The following is a 20,215-nucleotide window of genomic DNA, read 5'->3' on the forward strand; positions in this document are numbered from 1 at the left end:
CTTCTGTGTGAATTGGCGATTTCTTCCTGTATTTACATGTCCTAGAAACGATATTTACCACATCTACTTTCTGTGGTGATATTTGGAGTACAAATGTCATTTATTTTATCACATATGTACATCTTTTCCATATTTATGACCAGTAGTTGTGATTATATGTAAGTCATTATTTTTATTGAACGGATTTTTTCTTTTTAACGTTTTGGAAGCAATCTCAGCTTTAAGTGGATATTTCTTTGGAAGTGCATGAAAGATTTTCATGGTTAAGCTTGGAACAACAAAATGTGATACCATATTTATTCCATTCTAAGTAAGCCAATCTTAAATGCAAGCTTTCCTGAGAATTTAAGGCCTTCGAAATAAGACAAATTCAAATGCAATTAACTTATCTTTTGCTTTATCCTCCCTACTCTCTAGCAATATTATAAAAGCTGGAGTCATTAAGTAAAATAAAATTTAAAATTCATGCACAAGCCAACATCTATTAAATTTTAAATGTTAAAAACAGGGAAAAACACCAAAGAGATGAAAATGGGAGGATTGGACCTGAGGGTTACTTTGAAAGTTGCAAGTGAAAAAAAATTCAACATGAGAGCATGTTGACAAATAGCAAAGTCCTAGATTATAAATGTATCGTGTTTAAAAGTTTGTTATACCTTTTGGTTTTTTTAGAGTGAAGTTTAGCGTTGAGCCCAGTGTCAAGTTTTTGGTAGTTCCTCATGCTGTCCTGTAGCTCAGGACAGCTTTGTCCTACAAAGGGGGGATGAAGGTGCCACGGGGACCTTGGATGGCTGCCTGGTAGGAAACAGGATCCAGGGCTCTCTTCGTGTAGCAGGACATACTCTGGAGTTAGATGTTTTCAGAGATGATGGATGCTTGTAATTTTTGCAGTTAGATTATAAATATCAGAATTTCAAGGTCACAAGCACTTAATAACACATTTGGTAACAAAATGAAAGTTTATAATCGCCCTAGTAATAGGAGGTATCAAGAACATGGAAATCTAGAATGGTAAGTCCAATTCAGATTAGAAGCCACCCTCCAGAAGGAAAAAAGCAAAACTAGTAAAATAAAGAGTAAGTAACAGTACACTTGGGTATGAAAATGTATGAATAGCACTATAATCTACAAAGAAACTCATTCGGTTGACACTGGACAAATTAGATCTAGAGCCCCAGTCAGATGTTAAAGAAAACGTCATAGACAACTACCAACGTTTTTTAAAGATAGAAAACACAGAGATAGGAAGAATGAACTAAAAGATGTGAGATGAGTTAGCCTGAAACTGAGAAAGCTTAAATAGTATTGAATATCTAAGTATACAGACAACCTTCATTCAGAAAATGATGACTAAATGGTTTTCGTTTCTTAAAGAAAAACTGAAATGGACTTAAAGTGCACAAGAAAGATTTCAGTTAGTATGTGCAATAATTTGCTAAAGATTAGGGCTGTTTATTGTGAGGGAATACGGAGAGTTGATAGAGTACAGTTTTAAAAGATATTTTTAGGGAGTCGCCGTTGTGGCTCGGCAGGTTAAGAACCTGACTAATATCCATGAGAATGTGGGTTCGACCCCTGGCCTTGCTTAGTAGGTTAAAGGATCCAGTATTGCTGAGAGCTGTGGTGTAGGTCACAGACACCTCTCAGATCGCCGTTGCTGTGGCTATAGCGTAGGTGGCAGCTGCAGCTCTGATTCAACCCCTAGCCTGGGAACGTCCCATGCCACAGGTGTGGCCCTATAAAAATAAAATTTAAAAAAAGGTATTTTTAAGTAACAATTTTATTTACTTGGCTTATGATTCTAGCTAAAATAACCCAATTTTGTTCTTCCAACATAGCTTAGAATTGTAGCTGCAAAGAGAGGGTATAAAGAAGCTAGGCTCCTCATCGCCCCCTGCTGCCTCCCACGCGGGATGCTGCATACATTGCCTGGGCATGTCCAGGGATGCCACTCCCACTGCAGCTGCTGCCCTATGCTCTGTCGCCTCTGATGCACTCAGACAAAGAGTAAATGACAGTGACCTCACAGAGATGTCTTCCACCTGTGCTGAGACGGGAACACACTCACCCACCGTTTGCAAACATGGATAGTTTGTTATTAATTTAGTGACTTTCAATAGACCCAATAACAGATCATGGCATGATATTTGAAAACCTCTGGGGAGTTCCCATTGTGGTTTAGTAGTAACGAATCCAGCTAGTACCCATGAGGATGCAGTGGGTTAAGCATCCGGGGTTACCATGAGCTGAGGTGTAGGTCACAGACATGACGCGGATCTGGCGTTGCTGTGGCTGTGACATAGGCCAGCAGCTGCAGCCCAGGGACTTCCATATGCCGCAGGTGTGGCCCTAAAAAGAAAAAAGAAAGATAAAAGAAAACCTCTGCCCTGGATCACCTCTTAGGGCTTCAGGTCACTGGGGAGGTGTACATACGTGGCTTGTGTTACCGCGTGCAGGACAATGGCGGTCTTCCTCACATAATTCTTTCTTCACCAGGGATGAGTTCAACCTGAAATTGACACTCCTGAGTAACCAGTGGCAGGGGGTGATCCGCAGGGCCCAGCAGAGGCGGGGCATCATCGACAGCCAGATTCGCCAGTGGCAGCGCTACAGGGAGATGGCTGAAAAGCTTCGGAAATGGTTGGTCGAAGTGTCCTATCTGCCCACGAGTGGTCTCGGAAGTGTCCCCATACCGCTGCAGCAAGCAAGGACCCTCTTTGATGAAGTGCAGGTGAGGTGCAAAATGGGCTCATTTTAAGCCTCTTCTCCATTTCTGCTGCATGCTTTCCCCTGGCCCCCGTTCTTCAGAAGGATTCTGGAATGCCCTTGGAATGAGGACAGGCATTGCTCTCCAGTGTCAACAGAAATACTGAGATAAGATGACCACCAGTGTGTTCCAAAGTCCCTATTTGACCACGAAAGTGTGGTGAGTCCCAGCCTCTCATGAAGCTGCCTCCACGTCACCCACGGAGGCCTCAGCAGCTCAGTGAAGCCGGGCATGGATGGAAAGGCAGGGGCAAGGGAAGGGGAACGTCACGCTGACTACATATTTCACTCACGAGCAATTTAAACATGTAACTGAAGTTTCAAAGATGAAAGCCTCGCTCCTGTGGATGCTCTTCCTCCATGCCCCTTACTCTCCCCAGCCTGGAGTCGGGGGCCCCTGCCTCTTACGTGGAGACGCCCGCACCCTCTCATCAGTCCTTCCCAGTCTATCTCAAGGACGCCTCTCGCTTTGAAGGTCATTGTTCTCTGCTTCCTTTCGCCTCCTCCCTTCTCTGGCAAACCCCATCTATACACGTGGCTGCTTCAGTTACTTCCTAGCAGCGGAGAAGGGTCAAATGGGCATCTTCACCTCCCGGGCCTCCGCCTCTTGTATCAGCCAGCTTTTTGATTTGTAACCACGTGCATCACAGACGTGATAGGCGCTGTACCTTCCAACAGAACCTGTGATCTCTGGACTAGCCACTCTCCATCAGTCCCTTCCATGTGCCTAAGCCGGGGAAATGTCATCCCCGGCTGTCTGGTCTTTCCGTCAGGAACCCTAGAGTCAGTCGGAGCGCTTCTCTTCCTCTTCTCTCCCTCCCCGTATCTTCATCTACCTCAAGTTTCCATCCCTACTGCCACTGCCTTAGATTAGGTGCTCATGATTTCTTGCCTAGAGAGGCAGTAGCTTCCTAACCTGGCTTAGGGTGTTTCCTGTACGTGGCCTTCTTCCATCTCATTTTCTACCCAGCTGCTCAATACCCTGCCGTTCGTCTCAGTCACTTTTACCATAAAGACCAAATTCCTGCGCAAGGTGTGGGCTTGCCTCATCTTCTACCACTTTCTTCCAGGCATCCTATATTAGTCTTCTTTTTTTTTTTTTTTTTTTTTTTTTTTAATTTTTAGGGCCACACCTGGGGCATATGGATGTTCCCGGGCTAGGGGTCCAATCAGAGCTTCAGTTGCCAGCCTATGCCACAGCCACAGCCATGTGGGATCCAAGCCACACCTACGCTACAGCTCATGGCAGTGCTGGATCCTTTAACCCACTGATCGAGGCCAGGGACTGAACCCTCAGCCTCATGGATACTCGTCAGGCTTGTAACCTGCTGAGCCACAAGGGAAACTCCCCAGGCATCCCGTAGTCCAGCTACTGAAACCCCAGTGTCCTGACTGTGTCATATTTATCTCACAGAGCGAGTTTGGGCATCCTCACTTCTCTGTGTGAAGATGTTCTCTCCCTGATCCTGGCCCTCCTCACACCAGACCCTTCTTAATCTGGTTGTGTTCCTATGTCTTTCAAGGTTCTTGAATCTTTTACCACTTGAAGAAGCCTCCCTGTGACCCCTGATGGGTCGGATGTCCCTCTGTGAACCTGGGCTTCCATCCCATGGAGCAGTGTTCATATTGCCTTGGGAGGTGCTTACCTTGGGGGCAGAAACTAAGCCTCTCTGTTGCCCTCTCCTTTATTTATACGATGATGCTTCGCTTAGGCACAGAGTACCAGGTCAGTCCAGCTTTTTGGGAGGAAGAAGGCATGTTACGTATGCAAACCTTTAGAGTTATTTTAAAATACTTGTAGCGGGGAAGTGTGAAGAAAAGAATGAGAACATAAAAATCTTTGGTCCCTTTCAGTTCAAAGAAAAAGTGTTCCTGCGACAGCAAGGCAGCTACATTCTCACCGTGGAGGCTGGCAAGCAGCTCCTGCTCTCCGCCGACAGTGGCGCTGAGGCCGCCTTGCAGGCCGAACTCGCTGAAATCCAAGAGAAATGGAAATCAGCCAGTGTGCATCTGGAGGAGCAGAAGAAAAAACTGGCCTTCTTGTTGAAAGTGAGTTCAGTTCTTTCCTCCTCTAGGCCTAATGCCATTTAGTTGTTGTGCTGCCTCCTTTGCATTGTCCTGAGCCTCCAATAACACAGATTATTAAGTCGTACCCTGCAGTATTCTGATCCCCTGTATCTTATTTGAGACTTTGTCCTGTCTTGCATGAGCTAGAAAAGTTTCCCAACTTTCAGCCATTTGTCTTTCAGGGAAATCCCCTAACAAAGTAGTTTTGAGTCAAATAAGACCATCCAAGCGGTGAATATTGATTCATGGCCAGCACTAAGCCAGAAGCCACGAGATGCCTTTATAAATCCAGACAAGAATGCAAAGAGTCGATTCCACTCCCTACTCTGAGACTCTAAAGTGGTTTTCAAGATTGATATCTCTTATTTTATAGCAGGGAAAAACCTATCCAAGAAGATACTCTTGATGTGATCTTAGCTTATCCAGGCAAGTTGCTACGAGATAAAAATCTCCAGGAGGTATATTAAGCCTTTAGTTGGATACAGATAGCATGGAAATGTAGACTTATCAGACCTCCCACAATGTTTTTCTCCCTCCCTTTCCCATGGCTTGTGTAACACATACTTAAATCAGCAGTTGAATTAAAGCCTGGGCTCTAAATTCAGCTAAACCCAGGTCAAAACCATAATCAACCAAGGAACCTGGTTAACTCCACCCATCAAAGCCTCAGTTTCCTCATCTGTAGAGTGGGTATGATTATAGCTCTCGCCTACGGCACTGTGAGGGTTTAATGAAATAATGAAAAGAAATCATGGATCAAAGCATCCACTGCATACTGAGTGCCCAGTAAATGACAGTGACTATCATGGTTGATATTATCATCATTTTGAAACTGAACATGACTGCAGACTGAAATTTTATGTATGTTGATAATTAGCAATGTATTTAGTGAGATTATCTATTAACTCTGGCCTGTCACTTTTTGGATCAGAGATAATAGCCAAAGAAGTTAATGAAACACATTTTTGCTTTTTTTTTTTTTTAGTGCTTAAAGTATGCACACTCATTGGGTTCATTCTGTCAAATTTTGTTTAATAATATATTACCTCCAAAAATGCCCCTGAACATATTTTTAGAGAAGCATTATTTGCACCTCGCACGATTCATCAGTAATTCAATACGCCTGATTCTTTTTTCTTCTTTGCTGCTTTCAGGGAAGGATTAAAAATGCTGTAACTCATTCTGTAGAGAACATGTTAATCATATATTTCTCTTTATTTGTGATGTGATTTTTGGACACATTTCTAAGACTTCATAAGGCGAGATGGCTGAGTCACTGCATTTGCTTTTCTTGTCAGTCTGTTTGTTGGTGTATAAAGCATCCACTTTGATAGATGTTTGCCGACCATAACCTCTAGTTATTTCCTTATAATTCATGTAGTAGAAAGACTTGATTAAAGCTTTAGAACCTAAGCCATCCTTGGAAAGGAGAATCCCAATTCTCTTGTTAAAGTTTTATTTTCTTTTGGATCATACACTAGGTCCTGTTTGCCTAAAGAAGGAATTGATGGAACTAAATGCTAGTGTTTATACAGCCTCATTTTACTGTATCTTTTCACCATAGCCATAATGCTTACCTATTTTTAGCTCTTAATTGAGTGATGAGTAAATATGCCAAAAATACAGTCATAATAATTCTCTGCCCTGCATATTTACCTGCTTCACTATTTTGTAAGGAAAAGTAAAAAGCGACCTTTTCTCTTTGCGATCATGAACATTTGTTGTCTTCATGTTGATAAATTTCAGAGTGTGTGATGATTTAGTTGAAAAGTTTGTTACATTTAAGCAGAAAGAGGATCTCTTGTCCTGTGCTCGCTCTGCTTAGCACTGATGAACTAGGTGTAGGCTGGGAACACTGAGATATTTTAATAAAGGGGAATGGAACAAATCTGTCCAAAACAGACATTTGGGGGGTTTTGGGGGTTTTTGTTTCTATTCTTCTGGTGAATAAGAAGAGGTAGTGTAATTAGGTACTCTAGAAAGTTCCCTGAAGGAATCTTAAAGAGAAACGAGGATCTTAGGCAAACTCTCAGTTCTGTTAAAAACCAAAAGACATTCTGAACAGGGAAGCACTGTAGCCAACACTTCTTAACGTGTCTTCTCATTGCTATGCTCAAAAGAGGGCATCAGAAGAGAAGACAGAAAGAACTCAGACAGGAAAGGACCAGTGATGAAAGGTGATGAAAGGGATCCTGGGAAGGGCAATGCAGCAGGATTTGGCACCAGGCTAACTCCTAAAAAAACTCGAGTGATTCCTCTTCAGAGCTCAGTAATTTAAGTTGTGGGGAGGGTGCCTGGGGACGGGGAAGCCAAGAATGGGGAGTATTGGACAAAATTAAGGAAATATGTTTGGTTGGATTTCATTGTCACTGAGACACCAGATATGGGTTAATTTGTAGATAGGGTGCTGTCAAGACTCAAGTCTCCACCATGGTTCCTTTCTTTTTTTTTCTCGTATCTTCTTGTTTTGCTTTTTAGAGCCACACACTGATGCATATGGAGGTTCCCAGGCTAGGAGTCAAATTGGAGCTGCAGCTGTGGGCCTAGGCCACAGCCACAGCAACATGGGGTCCGAGCCACATCTGCAACCTACACCACAGCTCACCGCAATGCCGGATCCTTAAACCACTGAGCGAGGCCAGGGATGGAACTCGCATCCTCATGGATCCTAGTCAGGTTCCTTAACCACTGAACCATGAAGAGAACTCCTTGTATTTTCTTTTTTAATTGCAAAAGAAGTACATGTGTGTGTCTGAAAAAAAAAAATTCAGACAATATTTGAAGTATAGAGAGTAAAAGAGGAAATTTCTGCTACGCCACCCCCCAAATCCTAGGATCTTCCCCAGAGGTAACTGTTGTGACCAGTTTGATGTGTAATCTTCCCAAACACAAGTGCTTCACGTACGTTTTCTTTTGTCAGTACGTGGAGATGGACCACGTGCCAGGCCTCCATTCTCTACCACTTGTCCTGCTACACGGTCCTTCAGAGCGCTTATCAGAACCTGGCACACAAGATGTGTATTTTTTTAAATTTTGCATTATCTCTCTTCCTCTACTGTTTTGCTTTGAATGGGTTTTTTACGTCTTACATGCTTTGTTTGCCTTTTGTCACATATGTTTCAATCCTATCAAGAGAAAGCCAGTCAAATGTCATGTTTTTCATAGTTAGATGTTTCTATTTATGTAACGATTCAAATCTCAGTGGCCCATACTATTTATATAGTGAATGGAATCAGAGTCAAGGTTATGTTATGTTTACATTTCATATCACTTTCCTTTTTTTTTTTTTTTTTTTTTGCAACACCTATGACATGTAGGCATTCCTGGGCAAGGGATCAAACCCAAGCCACAGCAGTGACCTGAGCCACTGCAGAAACAATACCAGATCCTTAACCTGCTGCCCCACAAGAGAACTCCACATTTAATTTTTCTTACCTATATGTATTTTCACCCTGAAAGAAATTCCATATACTCTTTGTTATCCTTTATAGTGCGTTAAGATAGCATGGACATTGGCGAAGTTGTGGGTGTAATTAGGAAAAAGGCACAGTACTGTGCTGATTCTCTTACCTCTGCAGATAGATTCGGATTGAGATGACATTTTTGAGCACCCATAACATTCTGGGCATCGTACTTGGTGTCTTGACACCTGTCATTTCCTTTAATCCTCCAGCAACTATGGAGAGTATGTATTATTTCAGTTTTCACAAGGAACACGGAGACACAGTGCATTATCTGCTTAAAGTCACACAGATCAAAAGAAATATTCCGTTTAGGACTCAGCTCTTTGGATACGGCCTCCCAGGGCAGGGGGTGTGGAGCCGCCTTTGGCAGTCATCAGTGTAACTTTAATTCTTTCTCTGGGAATTCAGAAGAGTTCTCCTTTTTTTCCCCCCTCCCCCCCAAAAAAAATTCATGAAATGTCTTTCTCCTCCCGTTATAGGACTGGGAGAAATGCGAGAACGGAATAGCGGATTCCCTGGAGAAACTGCGAACTTTCAAAAAGAGGCTTTCCCAACCCCTGCCAGATCACCATGAAGAACTTCACGCTGAGCTCATGCGTTGCAAGGTAAAGCGCTGGATTGAACTTTGACCTGTCACCTACCTGGGTTTCTTCCATAATAACGCCTTGGAAGGCAGCATCCAAGTCAAGCTCCTCTCGTTGTCTACATGTAGGTGCAAGTTTCTGGTATTTTGCACGAGGGCAGAGATCTCTGGTGAAACTTGCTTGTTGATTTATCACAGCTGATGAAATTATAGACCAGTTTATGGCTTACCTGGCGCAAGTAAATGAAAATGTAAAACGCAACTTTGAAAGACATTTAAAAGTTAGGTAAAGAGCAATGAAAACAATCTTTTTAAAGAATTCAGACTGGAGAGTCATTCTAGTGGATGAGTCTTGTTCACAGAAAGAGGAGTAAGGCTGGGCACCCTAGAAATTCTGCAGGCAGTGGCCCTTGGAGAAACACCCTGCCCTCCAGGCCCTTCCCTATAAGGAAAGCAGAAATTATAAATAACTGACTTCAATTATTGCTTGGAGACATACTTCAGTTACTCAGGGCCCTAACTATTTAAAGATTATTACAAACAGTATTTAGGTTTCTCAGAAAACTAAAAATAGAATTACCATGTGATCCAGCATGCCACTCCTGGGCATAAGTCCAGATAAAACTATAATTTGAAAAGATACATGTACCCCATGTTCATAGCAGCACTGTTCGCAATAGCCAAGACATGGAAACTGACAGATGAATGGATTAAGAAGATGTGTTATATGTATAAAATGGAATACTACTCAGCTATAAAAAAGAATGAAATAATATTTATAGCAACATGGATGCAACTAGAGATTCTCATACTCAGTGAACTCAAACAGAGAAAGACAAATATCACATGAGATCACTTATATGTGGAGCCTAAAATATGGCATAAATGAACCTATCTACAGGACAGAAACAGACAGGGAGAACAGACTTGTGGGCCAAAGGGGAGTGGGCAAAGAATGGGATGAACTGGGAGTCTGGTGTTAGTAGATGCAAACTGTTGCATTTAGAATGGATATACAACAAGGCCCTACTGTACAGCGCAGGGAACTCCTGGGACAGATCATGATGGAAAATAATATTTTTAAAAAAGAATGTAAAAAAAAAAAAAACTTCAAATCAGACTTGGAAGCAAATCAGCGGCTAATACAGACCCCTGCCTGCATGGCGAGCTCACTCAGACCAACATGAGTTAGTGGCTGTCAGATTTGTTGCATTCACTGCTGTTTAGCCAAGTAGAGGCCCGAACAGCAGTTATCTGCTGAGAAATATGCAGCTCAAATCAAAACTACCCTTAAAAATATTCCCCCCTGACACACACAAATTACATGTTCTCATGTTCTCCAAGCTGTTTGCAAATTATTGCACTAGATTGCACTAGAGGAATTGTGTTTAAAACTTCATACAGACTTAAATGATTTGGATTTTGATCAGAAGTTCTCTGCTTCACTTCTGCTAAGACATCATAAGCATTTAAGAGTGATTAATTTTTGGAAAGGCTAGAAAGCATGAAAAGGATGGCTATAAATGTTTTTTCATATCAAAATTTAAAGATGGTCTTTGAAACTTGAGAGAGGCCAATTTAGAAAAAATAAAAGGTAATATACTTTATATCATGGATGGTAAGTGAGTGAAATATTTATATTGAGGTGTAAATTCAGAAGTATGCATAGATTAAAAAGAGGTTTTTGTTGGTTTTTTGTTTTGTTTTGTTTGTCTTTTTAGGGCTGCACCTGTGGCATATGGAAGTTCTCAGGCTAGGGGTCAAATCAGAGTCATAGCCGTAGGTCTATGCTACAGTCACAGCAACGCCAGATCTGAGCTGCATCTGTGACCCTACACCACAGCTCACGGTAGCGCTGGATCCTTAACCCACTGGGCGAGGCCAGGGATCAAATTCACATCCTCATAGATACTGGTGGGGTTTGTTACCCCTGAGCCGCAATAGGAATTCCCCAAAAAAGAGTTTGTTTTAAATCCATGACTTTGAATTTAGAACAAATGATTAAAGAAAACTTCAGTAAGCAAGAATGGGCATTTACTGGGCTCCTCCTGCACTGGGAGCCTGTGACTAACCAGTGTCGTTTCAGTGTGCACAAACACAAGCTCCTGACCACAGTCTGTTATTTCCCTTCTACAGATATGAAAAGTGAGGCAGCTAGAAGTTTAATAACTTTGCTGAATTAGTAAATATCAGGGTTTCCAGAATCCAAAGGCTATACTTTTACCACATGGACTCATCTAATGGAGCCAATGAGTCTGAAACCGTTGGTTTCTGGTGGTGGTGTTATTTGTTTTTTTCTTTGGTTTTTTTTTTTTTTTTTTTGGTCTTTTCTAGGGCCGCTCCAGGCTAGGGGTCTAATCGGAGCTGTAGCCACCAGCCTACACCACAGCCACAGCAATGTGGGATCCGAGCCGCGTCTGCAACCTACACCACAGCTCACGGCAACGCCAGATCCTTAACCCACTGAGCAAGGCCAGGGATCGAACCCGCAACCTCACGGTTCCTAGTCAGATTCGTTAACCACTGAGCCACGACAGGAACTCCATGTGTTTCTTTTTTGATCCATACGCCAAACCCAATGTTTGAGTTGGTGGAGTGGGGGTTGAAATTGGTATAAAAAGAGGAAAATCTTTACATTAATTTACAGTCTAGTATGTCTACAGATTTAAAGAGAAATGTTGCCTATTTAATGCACCTGGATGATTTGGTCTTTTAGCCAAATACTGTTACCATGGAACCTCATCTCCCAAAATACATGACAGTTACAAACACACCCTGCTATTAAGTTTGGAGATTAGAAGGATGCATTTTGGTCCAGCTCGCTGCAACTCTTCCCCAAACCACCCTTAGCAGCAAAACAAAGCAATTACCTAGAAAATTCAAGCTGAAATCTAGTTTACCTAAATTGCCTGAGAAGTTAGCCTCAGACAGTAATGTTAATTGCCTTTGCCTTTGGAAACTTGTCTCCTGTGTGATGTGACAAAAAGAGAAGAGAAAAGCCATGAGAAAACTCTATTCATGTACAAAATTAGCTGGAATGGAAAAACATCAACATCTGGCAAAAAGCAAGAGTTATACAAATTGTAAAACTGGTCAGCTGTTCAAAGCCTTGCTCAAACTGTTATCAACTTATTCAAATTCTGTTATATGGATTTTTTTTTTCCTTAAATCATTCCCCCAAAAGACAGAATACATACCTTTTTCCCAGTAACTTAAAAAAATCTCTCAGGGAGTTCCCGTCATGTCTCAGCGGTTAACGAATCCCAACTAGCATCCATGAGGACACGGATTCGATCCCTGGCCTTGCTCAGTGGGCTAAGGATCTGGAATTGCCGTGAGCTGTGGGTTAAGGATCTGGCACTGCCGTGAGCTGTGGTGTAGGTCGGCAGCTGCAGCTATGATTTGACCCCTAGCCTGGGAACTTCCATATGCCGTGGGTGCATAAAAAGACCAAAAAAAAAAAAACAAAACAAAACAAAAAAAAAAATCTTTGCCCCTAAGGAAAACACATTCAGTCCATTCTTCTATCATTCTTCTATTCTATTCCATTCTATTCTGTTATTTTATTTTATTTTTAAATTGTATGGCTGCGCCCATGACACATGGAAGTTCCCAGGCCACAGATTAAATCTAAGCCATATCTGTGACCTACACTGCAGCTGTGGCAGCACTGGATCCTTTAACCCACTGCACCAGGCTGGTAATTTAAGCCACACCTCTGCAGCAACCTGAGCTGCTATAGTCAGATTCTTAACGCACTATGCTACAGCAGGAATTCAGTTCATTATTTTAAATTGAGTAATAACAGCACCAGATCTTTTCAGCTATCACAGTATCAGTCTATATCACAGAATGTAGCAACTCATAGTATTTGAGGATAAAACTTAATCTAGGAATTTGAGTTTATAAAAAAATATTTCATTAACATGATCAGTAACTTGGGACAGAAATCAAGGGGTTTATGAAGTCAGGTTAAAAGTAAAGAAGATCAGTGAAGCGATGAAACTTCAACTTAGAAAAGATGATCAGAAATGATTGATAGAGTGGAAAATAGATTTCCATTAGGAAAGATTGTGCAAGCAACTTGCTGTTACATCAGAACAGTTTGACAAATTATCAGTTTATGGAGGAGCAAATAAAGCAGATGCCAAGTTGGATGTTCACACAGAAGGGGATGGAACGTTAATTTCAGGTACACTTTGGAAACTGTTGGTGAGAAATGCCCCTGGGTATTTAAGTTTTGTGCGGTCTTTTTTAATCTAGGAATTGGAGAATGCGGTTGGGAGCTGGACGGATGACCTGGCACAGCTGGCACTGCTGAAGGACACTCTCTGTGCCTACATCAGTCCCGACGACATCTCCATCCTTAACGAACGCATGGAGCTTCTGCAAAGGCAGTGGGAGGAACTCTGCCACCAGGTGAGACAAACTCCAGACTCAGCATTAGCCCACGGCGTATACCTGATATACACTAAGTCATCACATTGTATGCCTTAGAAAAAACACATCACCTTGTACAACTTCAATATATACCATTTTTATTTGTCAGTCATACCTCAGTAAGGCTGTAGCGGGGCGGGGAAGGAAGGCAGTGAACTGGAAGAAGATTCAGAATGTCTGTGGTTTTAAGTCCACAGGTGAACCTGTCTCATAACTCATAGTATGCAGGGAGGAAAACTCTGTGCCTATCGCAAGAATCCTTCCAATGAAAATAATCATGTCTTAGTGCTACATTTTAAATGCACCCAATCTGGATTCTTTTGCTTTTTTTTTTTTTTTTTAGGGCCACAAATGCAGCATATGTAAGTTCCCAGGCTAGAGCTACAGTTGCTGGCCTACACCACAGCCACGGCAACTTGGGACTTGAACTGTGCCTGTGACTGACACCACAGCTCATGGCAACACTGGATCCCTGACCCACTGATCGAGGCCAGGGATGGAACCCGCATCCTCATGGATACTAGTTGGATTCGTTTCACTGAGCCACAACAGGAACTCCTGGATTCTTTTGCTCTTTCTTTCCCTGGCTGGAAAAAATATTTTCAAGAAGAAACACAGTTTTATGGTTCATAGATATAGTTTTGCTAGGTAGATATTGGTCATCTGATACTTTAAACATGCGAAAAGCCATGGTTTTATTTATAATTTTAGCAATATCGTGAGTGGTTTTATACATTTAATATTTATTATTGTGGATTTACCATAATTGCTTCCTAGTATTCATGGGTGTATGGCAATTTTAGGCGTACACTTTATTCATTTAGTAAATACCTTCTATGTATACAATACCTTAAAAGAGATCCCAGATTGGGTTTTGATTTGGCAATGAAAGGAGAAGGTGGGTGGAATGGCCATGAGAGGACATTCGAGGCAAAGAGGAGTCACAGATAGGCCGACATGTGAGGAATGACTCTGATGACCTTGAGACCACACCCTCCAGCAAGCAGTGTCTGTCGTGTTCCTCCCTGTACCTCGACTGCCTTGCCCATAGGTTGTGATGTGTATTTGTTAAATGAATCGGTCACTTTAATTATTGTGAATTTCATAAGCTACAGTAGATGTCCCTACCCTACCGTTTCCAAATGAGCTGAGACTAAAATCCATCCAGAATAAACGGATACAGAGAAGTATCAGAAAGAAGAGATACAGAGAAGAAGAAAACCTGGTGTAAACAAAGTAAAACAATGTATAAAATGTAAGCAAACGCAGCGCAGTGTGGATTGCAGAGCATAAAGGAAAGGCTTGTTGAACTGAGTGAAAATCTTGAGTCAAGTACAGGAACAGGAACGGAAGAGACAGATTGACGTAGAAGGAGAAAGGAGATGTGTTGGACAAGGTTGCAACTTGAAAAAGGCACAGAAATGGAGCTGAGAGAGGACCTGGGGAGAAAATCAGATGTTGGAAAGATGAGGAAGGGGCTCTTGAGAAGGGGCATCTTTGTGCCTCCTTAGTTTCAGGCCAACTACACTATACTAGGGATCTCTCCAGGCTCCCGACTTCTCTGACTTTAGGGGTGCTTATCTTCATGCAGAAGAAAACAGTAAATTGGGAGTTCCTGTTGTGGTGCGGCAGAAACAAATCTGACTAGTATCCATGGTGTAGGTCAGAAGCTACAGCTCCAATTCGACCCCTAGCTGGGGAACTTCCATATACTGAGGTAGCAGCCCTAAAAAGACAAAAAATGAAAAGTAAAAATAAAAAAGTGTTAATTAATAAACTTGTGGCAATCATTTCACATTATATATGACTATCAAATTATCATGTTGCACATCTTAAACTTACACAATATTATATGTCTGTCATATCTCAATAAAGCTAGAAAAAGAAAAAGGGGGGAAGTTTGTATGTTGTAAAATTGCTCACTGGACTTAAATATATCTAGGCAATATCTGTTCAGAAATATATATATATATATATATAGTCTTTTTAGGGCCACACCTATGGCATGGATGTTCCCAGGCTAGGGGTCGAATTGGAGCTGCAGCTGCCGGCCTACACCACAGCATCGGCAACATGGGATCTGAGCCTCATCTGTGACCTACACCACAGCTCATGGCAATGCTGAATCCTTAACCCACTGAGCAAGACCAGGGATCGAACCTGCATCCTCATGGATGCTAGTCAGCGGGAACTTCTAGAAATACATTTTGAAAGCTGCTGTTGATCATGTGCTATGCTGTGACGAGATTAGTACCTTGTACCTGTGAGTGCATGATGGCTTAAGCAAAAAAAAAAAAAAGGAAGCCAATCATATATAGCGTGTTTCTAACAAGTTTCTCTATTGAATGTCTTAAGGCCTAAAGCTTTAAGCATGCTTTTCTCATATTACTTCAGTCTGAAAAAAATGATTTAAACCAGCAAGAGTTTAGTCATGTGTATTCATAACAAAGGGGCCAGGATATAACTGAGCAGAAATATAGACCAGTTACTAGTTCTTGAGTGAGTGTTTCCGGAGAACTTCTGTCAGGTTTGAAACCACAAAAGGAAATGAGCTTGTGCCTCTGTCTCACTTTAAAAGTTAACACTTGCCTTAAACGTGCATGATCCATCCCTCCGTGAAAGAGCAAGCATCGGTTCCTATTCCAGTGGAACCAGTTGGTGGGAAGGCAGCCGCGGTTGGGGCTGCAGACAAGGAGGCGGAGGCTGTGCTGTAAGTAAACCCCGCAAAGCAGAGGCAGCCAGAGACGTCTTCTGTTTTCAAGTGGAGTCCCCAAGTGGCTTGCTGTGCCTGTGTCCCTCTGTAGCATCCATGTGCTTTTATTCCCGTTTTGCTTTATAGACCTGTGTGTAATTCCAGCTGAGATCTAATTATACCATCAATGTAATTGCTCGGTGTTCTTTCAGATTGTCACGGTACAGATATTTGAAGCTGAAAAGGATGTACTTCCTGTTCAGCTGCCTCACGCTCTGGAGGCTTTAGCTGGAGTTTGTCAGCTGTTGGCAGCGCAGTGTGTTTACACCCTTGAGAAAACATAAATATGTGCTAAGTTGATAAATAATTTGAGGGTTTCGACTAAACCCCAAGAAAGGGATGGCCGTGTTCGCTTATCATGCCGCCTAAATATTAGTTTCACAAACCAAAAGGAAAAGGCTCTCCGCATTTTGAATTTACATCTTTTGAGAAGCTTTTGGCGCCAGCTTGTAACCAGAGCTTGTGGTCGACCTGTTCTTCTTTCAACACCTGCGCTCCAGAAGCAAAGGAAAGCAACATTTTCACGGTGTGTGAAAATAAACCGGACATATATATTTAAGCTCCTTAGTGGATATACTCAATACATGAGTGTCAGTGAGAAAGAAACATTTAAAACTCAAATGATGCCCTGTAGTCTTGTATAGGAGTACTGGAACTACAAGTGCTAGTGTAGGAGGAGTATACTAAGGGCTAGATTTGTTAAGTCTTCAGGAGGTACTGGCCGCTTCCTTAAATTCTTTTCATGTTTGTATTCTATCATGAGCCTACAGTATTCTGGTCCATAAGACAATGCTTGGCACATAGTAGGAACATGTTTACTGCAAAACAAAGCTTTGTGTAATGAATTGTGATTAGTTTATAAGGATTACTTTATAAATGACAAAAGTAAGGCTTAAAGAAGATGAGTAACCTCGCTCTGGTCATGTCATTAATAAGTGATGGAGACTGTTTTTAAATCTAAGCTGCCTCTGGATATTTGATCATAATGTTATATTGCAGCCTGTATCCAAGACTCATCTCGTATTGACTATAAAGAAATGCCCCAGGAGGTCCCGTCATGGCTCAATGGTTAACAAATCCGACCAGGAACTGTGAGGTTGCGGGTTCAGTCCCTGGCCTTGCTCAGTGGGTTAAGGATCTGGCATTGCCATGAGTTGTGGTGTAGGTCGCAGACGTGGCTCGGATCTGCATTGCTGTGGCTGTGGCGTAGGCCAGTGGCTACAGCTCCGATTAGATTCCCTACCCTGAGTACCTCCATATGCTGCAGGTACGGCCCTAGAGAAGACAGAAAGACAAAAATAAAAAATAAAAAATAAAAAATAAAAAAAAAGAAATGCCCCAAATTTAGCTAGCCTTCTCTTTCCCTGTCTCTGCAATAAGGGTAATAATACTTATCCTTCAGAGAAATAGAGAATATTTTTCTGAGGTCATCTTCCCTGCAGATGTTGTTGGGAAAAGCCCTAGAATTTACTCATGCTCATAGCCAAGATTTAGGGGAAGAAGCCTAGAGGCAGGCCCTCCGCTTACCAAGACCTGTTCATCTGAAGTCTGAAGAGTAGGGTTTCTAACCTTTGCTTGGAAAAGTGTTGCTTTGGGCAATTTCAACTATGAAAATGTAGTTTCAGCTTGGACATCAATGGAAGCAGAATTTTAAAGCCAGCGTGACCCTGATGCTCTGTGAATGAAAAGGAAGGTCACATCCACCAGAAAATTCAAAAATCTTATCATTCCAGGAGTTCCTGTCGTGGCTCAGTGGTTGACAAACCCAGTTAGTAACCATGAGGTTGTGGGTTCGATCCCTGGCCTCTCTCAGTGGGTTAAGGATCCAGCATTGCCAAGAGCTGTAGTGTAGATCGCAGACACAGCTCAGATCCTGCGTTGCTGTGGCTGTGGCTGTGGCGTAGGCGGGCAGCTGTAGCTTCGATTCAACCCCTAGCCTGGGAATCTCCATATGCCATGGGTACAGCCCTAAAAAGACAAAAAGACAAAAAAAAAAAAATCTTTTCATTCCAGTGGATCAGAATACACTGTGTGCTGTCAGAGATCGAGAGGAAAGTGGTGCAGTGATTTCATAGTCTTTCCTATTCCTATCAATACCCACCCCAAGTAAATGCACTGCTGGCCTGCAGTTTTCTACCTCAAAGAAAAATTAATGGTAAAATGAATTACACTAAAGGAAAAATACTTGATGGATCCATCAATGCCACCCTACCCAGATAAACTTTTATTTTAAAAGATCACATTGACACAAAAGAGGAAATTTCTAATAGTGGCATTTAAAAAACTATCGCAGGCTATGGGGCTCATGAACTAGGCAGCTCCCCGTGCCTAAGCCTGGCCCTGGCATGAGTACCCTGAGCTCAAAGTCTAATTCCCAATTCTTCTTGGATGTAGAATTAGACAGTTGGGGCCATGTGGGATCTTGAATATTATTTACCTGATCATTAGCACAGCCAACCCTGGGCAGAATTGCAAACCAGGAAGTGTATAACACCTTTAAAATATTTTCATTTAAAAAAGGAAATTGATTCAAAGTTCATTAAAGAGTAAAATGGATCCATGGATAAAGGAATATATATATATGAAATTAAAATATAGCAAAATGTCAACAATTTTAGAGGCTAGGAAATAGATCACAGGTGCTAACCATACAATTGCTTCAATTTTTCTGTCTCTCTGATGTTTTTCATAATAAAATGTTGAAGGAAAAAGGAAAATTGAGAGAGGAGTGTTTAATGCAATGGGATGAATGGTAGAATGTCTAGATTTATCAACACAACTGAGTAGAATGTCTGCAAAAATGAATCATCTTCCTGCCCCGTGAATCACATTGCACAGTAGCTCAACCAGAAACCTTCCTCAGTATCTCAACCCAGCACTGCAAAGACCAGATATTATGAAGTCAGAAAATTATAGAATTCTGAAAAGGCTTATTCAAGATCTAGAAATAAGAAAGCAGCCCCATTGCTTCTATAACATATAAAGAACTGTTAAAACTCAGTAATTAAAACAACACAATTAAGAAATCAGCAAGGGATTTGACCAGGTAGTTCTCAAAAGAAAACAGACAACTGGCCAAGAATATGAAAAGATTCTCAACATCATTAGCCATCAGGGAAATGCAAATAGGAACCAGTGAGATAGCTCTTTACATCCACTAGGAGACTACAATCAGGAGGACAGATAGGAGTTCCCGTTGTGGCCCAGCAGGTTAAGAACTCGACGTAGTATCCATGAGGATGCGAGTTTGATCCCCAGCCTTGCTCAGTGGGTTAAGGATCTGGCATTACTGCAAGCTGCGGTGGCTTAAGTCGTAGATGTGGCTTGGATCCCGTGTTGCTGTGGCTATGGTGTAGGCCGTCTGCTGCAGCTCTGATTGGACCCCTAGCCTGGGAACTTCCATATGCCATAGGCGTGGGCCCAAAAAGAAAAACAAAACAAAACAAAAAGACGGATAATAATAGGTTTTTGTACGAAGTGAAGAAATTGGAACCCTGCTGTTGGTGGGAATGCAGGCACTTTGGAAAACAATCTGTAGTGTTACCATGTAATCCAGTAAGACTGCTCCTGGGTATGTGTCCCAAGAGAAGTGAAACATATGTCCACACAAACACATGTTCTCAACTGTATGTTAGCGGCACTATTCTTTTTTTTAATTTTTAAAAATTTTAATTGATTTTTTATTAAAATATAGTTGATTTACAGTGTTATGCCAATTTCTGCTCTACAGCAAAGACTCTACTAAATATATGTATATACACACATATATATATACACACATTCTTTTTTATATTCTTTTCCATCATTTCCATCATTTCTATCCCAGGAGATTGGATATAGTTCCCTGTGCTATACAGGAGGACCTCATTGCTTATCCGTTCTAAATGCAATAGTTTGCATCTACTAACCCCAAATAGCCAGTCCATCCCACTTTCTTCCCCCCTCCCCCTTAGCAACCACAAGTCTGTTCTCCAAGTCTGTGTTTCTTTGGTACATAGGTTCATTTGTGCCATATTTTAGATTCTACATATAAGTGATACCATGGTATATGTCTTTCTGACTGACTTCACTTAGTATGAAAATCTCTAGTTGTAGCCATGTTGCTGTGAATGGCCTTATTTCATTCTTTTTAATGGCTGAGTA

General features: G+C 41.8%; 1 protein-coding gene across 1 annotated transcript in view; it reads left to right on the top strand.

The window, feature by feature from the left end:
• Nucleotides 1–20,215, top strand: part of SYNE1 (spectrin repeat containing nuclear envelope protein 1) — a 486,068-nt gene that overhangs the window by 402,740 nt on the left and 63,113 nt on the right. The window contains 4 exon segments of the mRNA XM_021084410.1: nucleotides 2,497–2,731; nucleotides 4,621–4,815; nucleotides 8,777–8,902; nucleotides 13,144–13,299. Of these exon segments, the coding sequence (XP_020940069.1) occupies nucleotides 2,497–2,731; nucleotides 4,621–4,815; nucleotides 8,777–8,902; nucleotides 13,144–13,299 (712 nt within the window).

This window comes from Sus scrofa, chromosome 1, assembly GCF_000003025.6.
Source record: "Sus scrofa isolate TJ Tabasco breed Duroc chromosome 1, Sscrofa11.1, whole genome shotgun sequence".
Classification (NCBI taxonomy): domain Eukaryota; kingdom Metazoa; phylum Chordata; class Mammalia; order Artiodactyla; family Suidae; genus Sus; species Sus scrofa.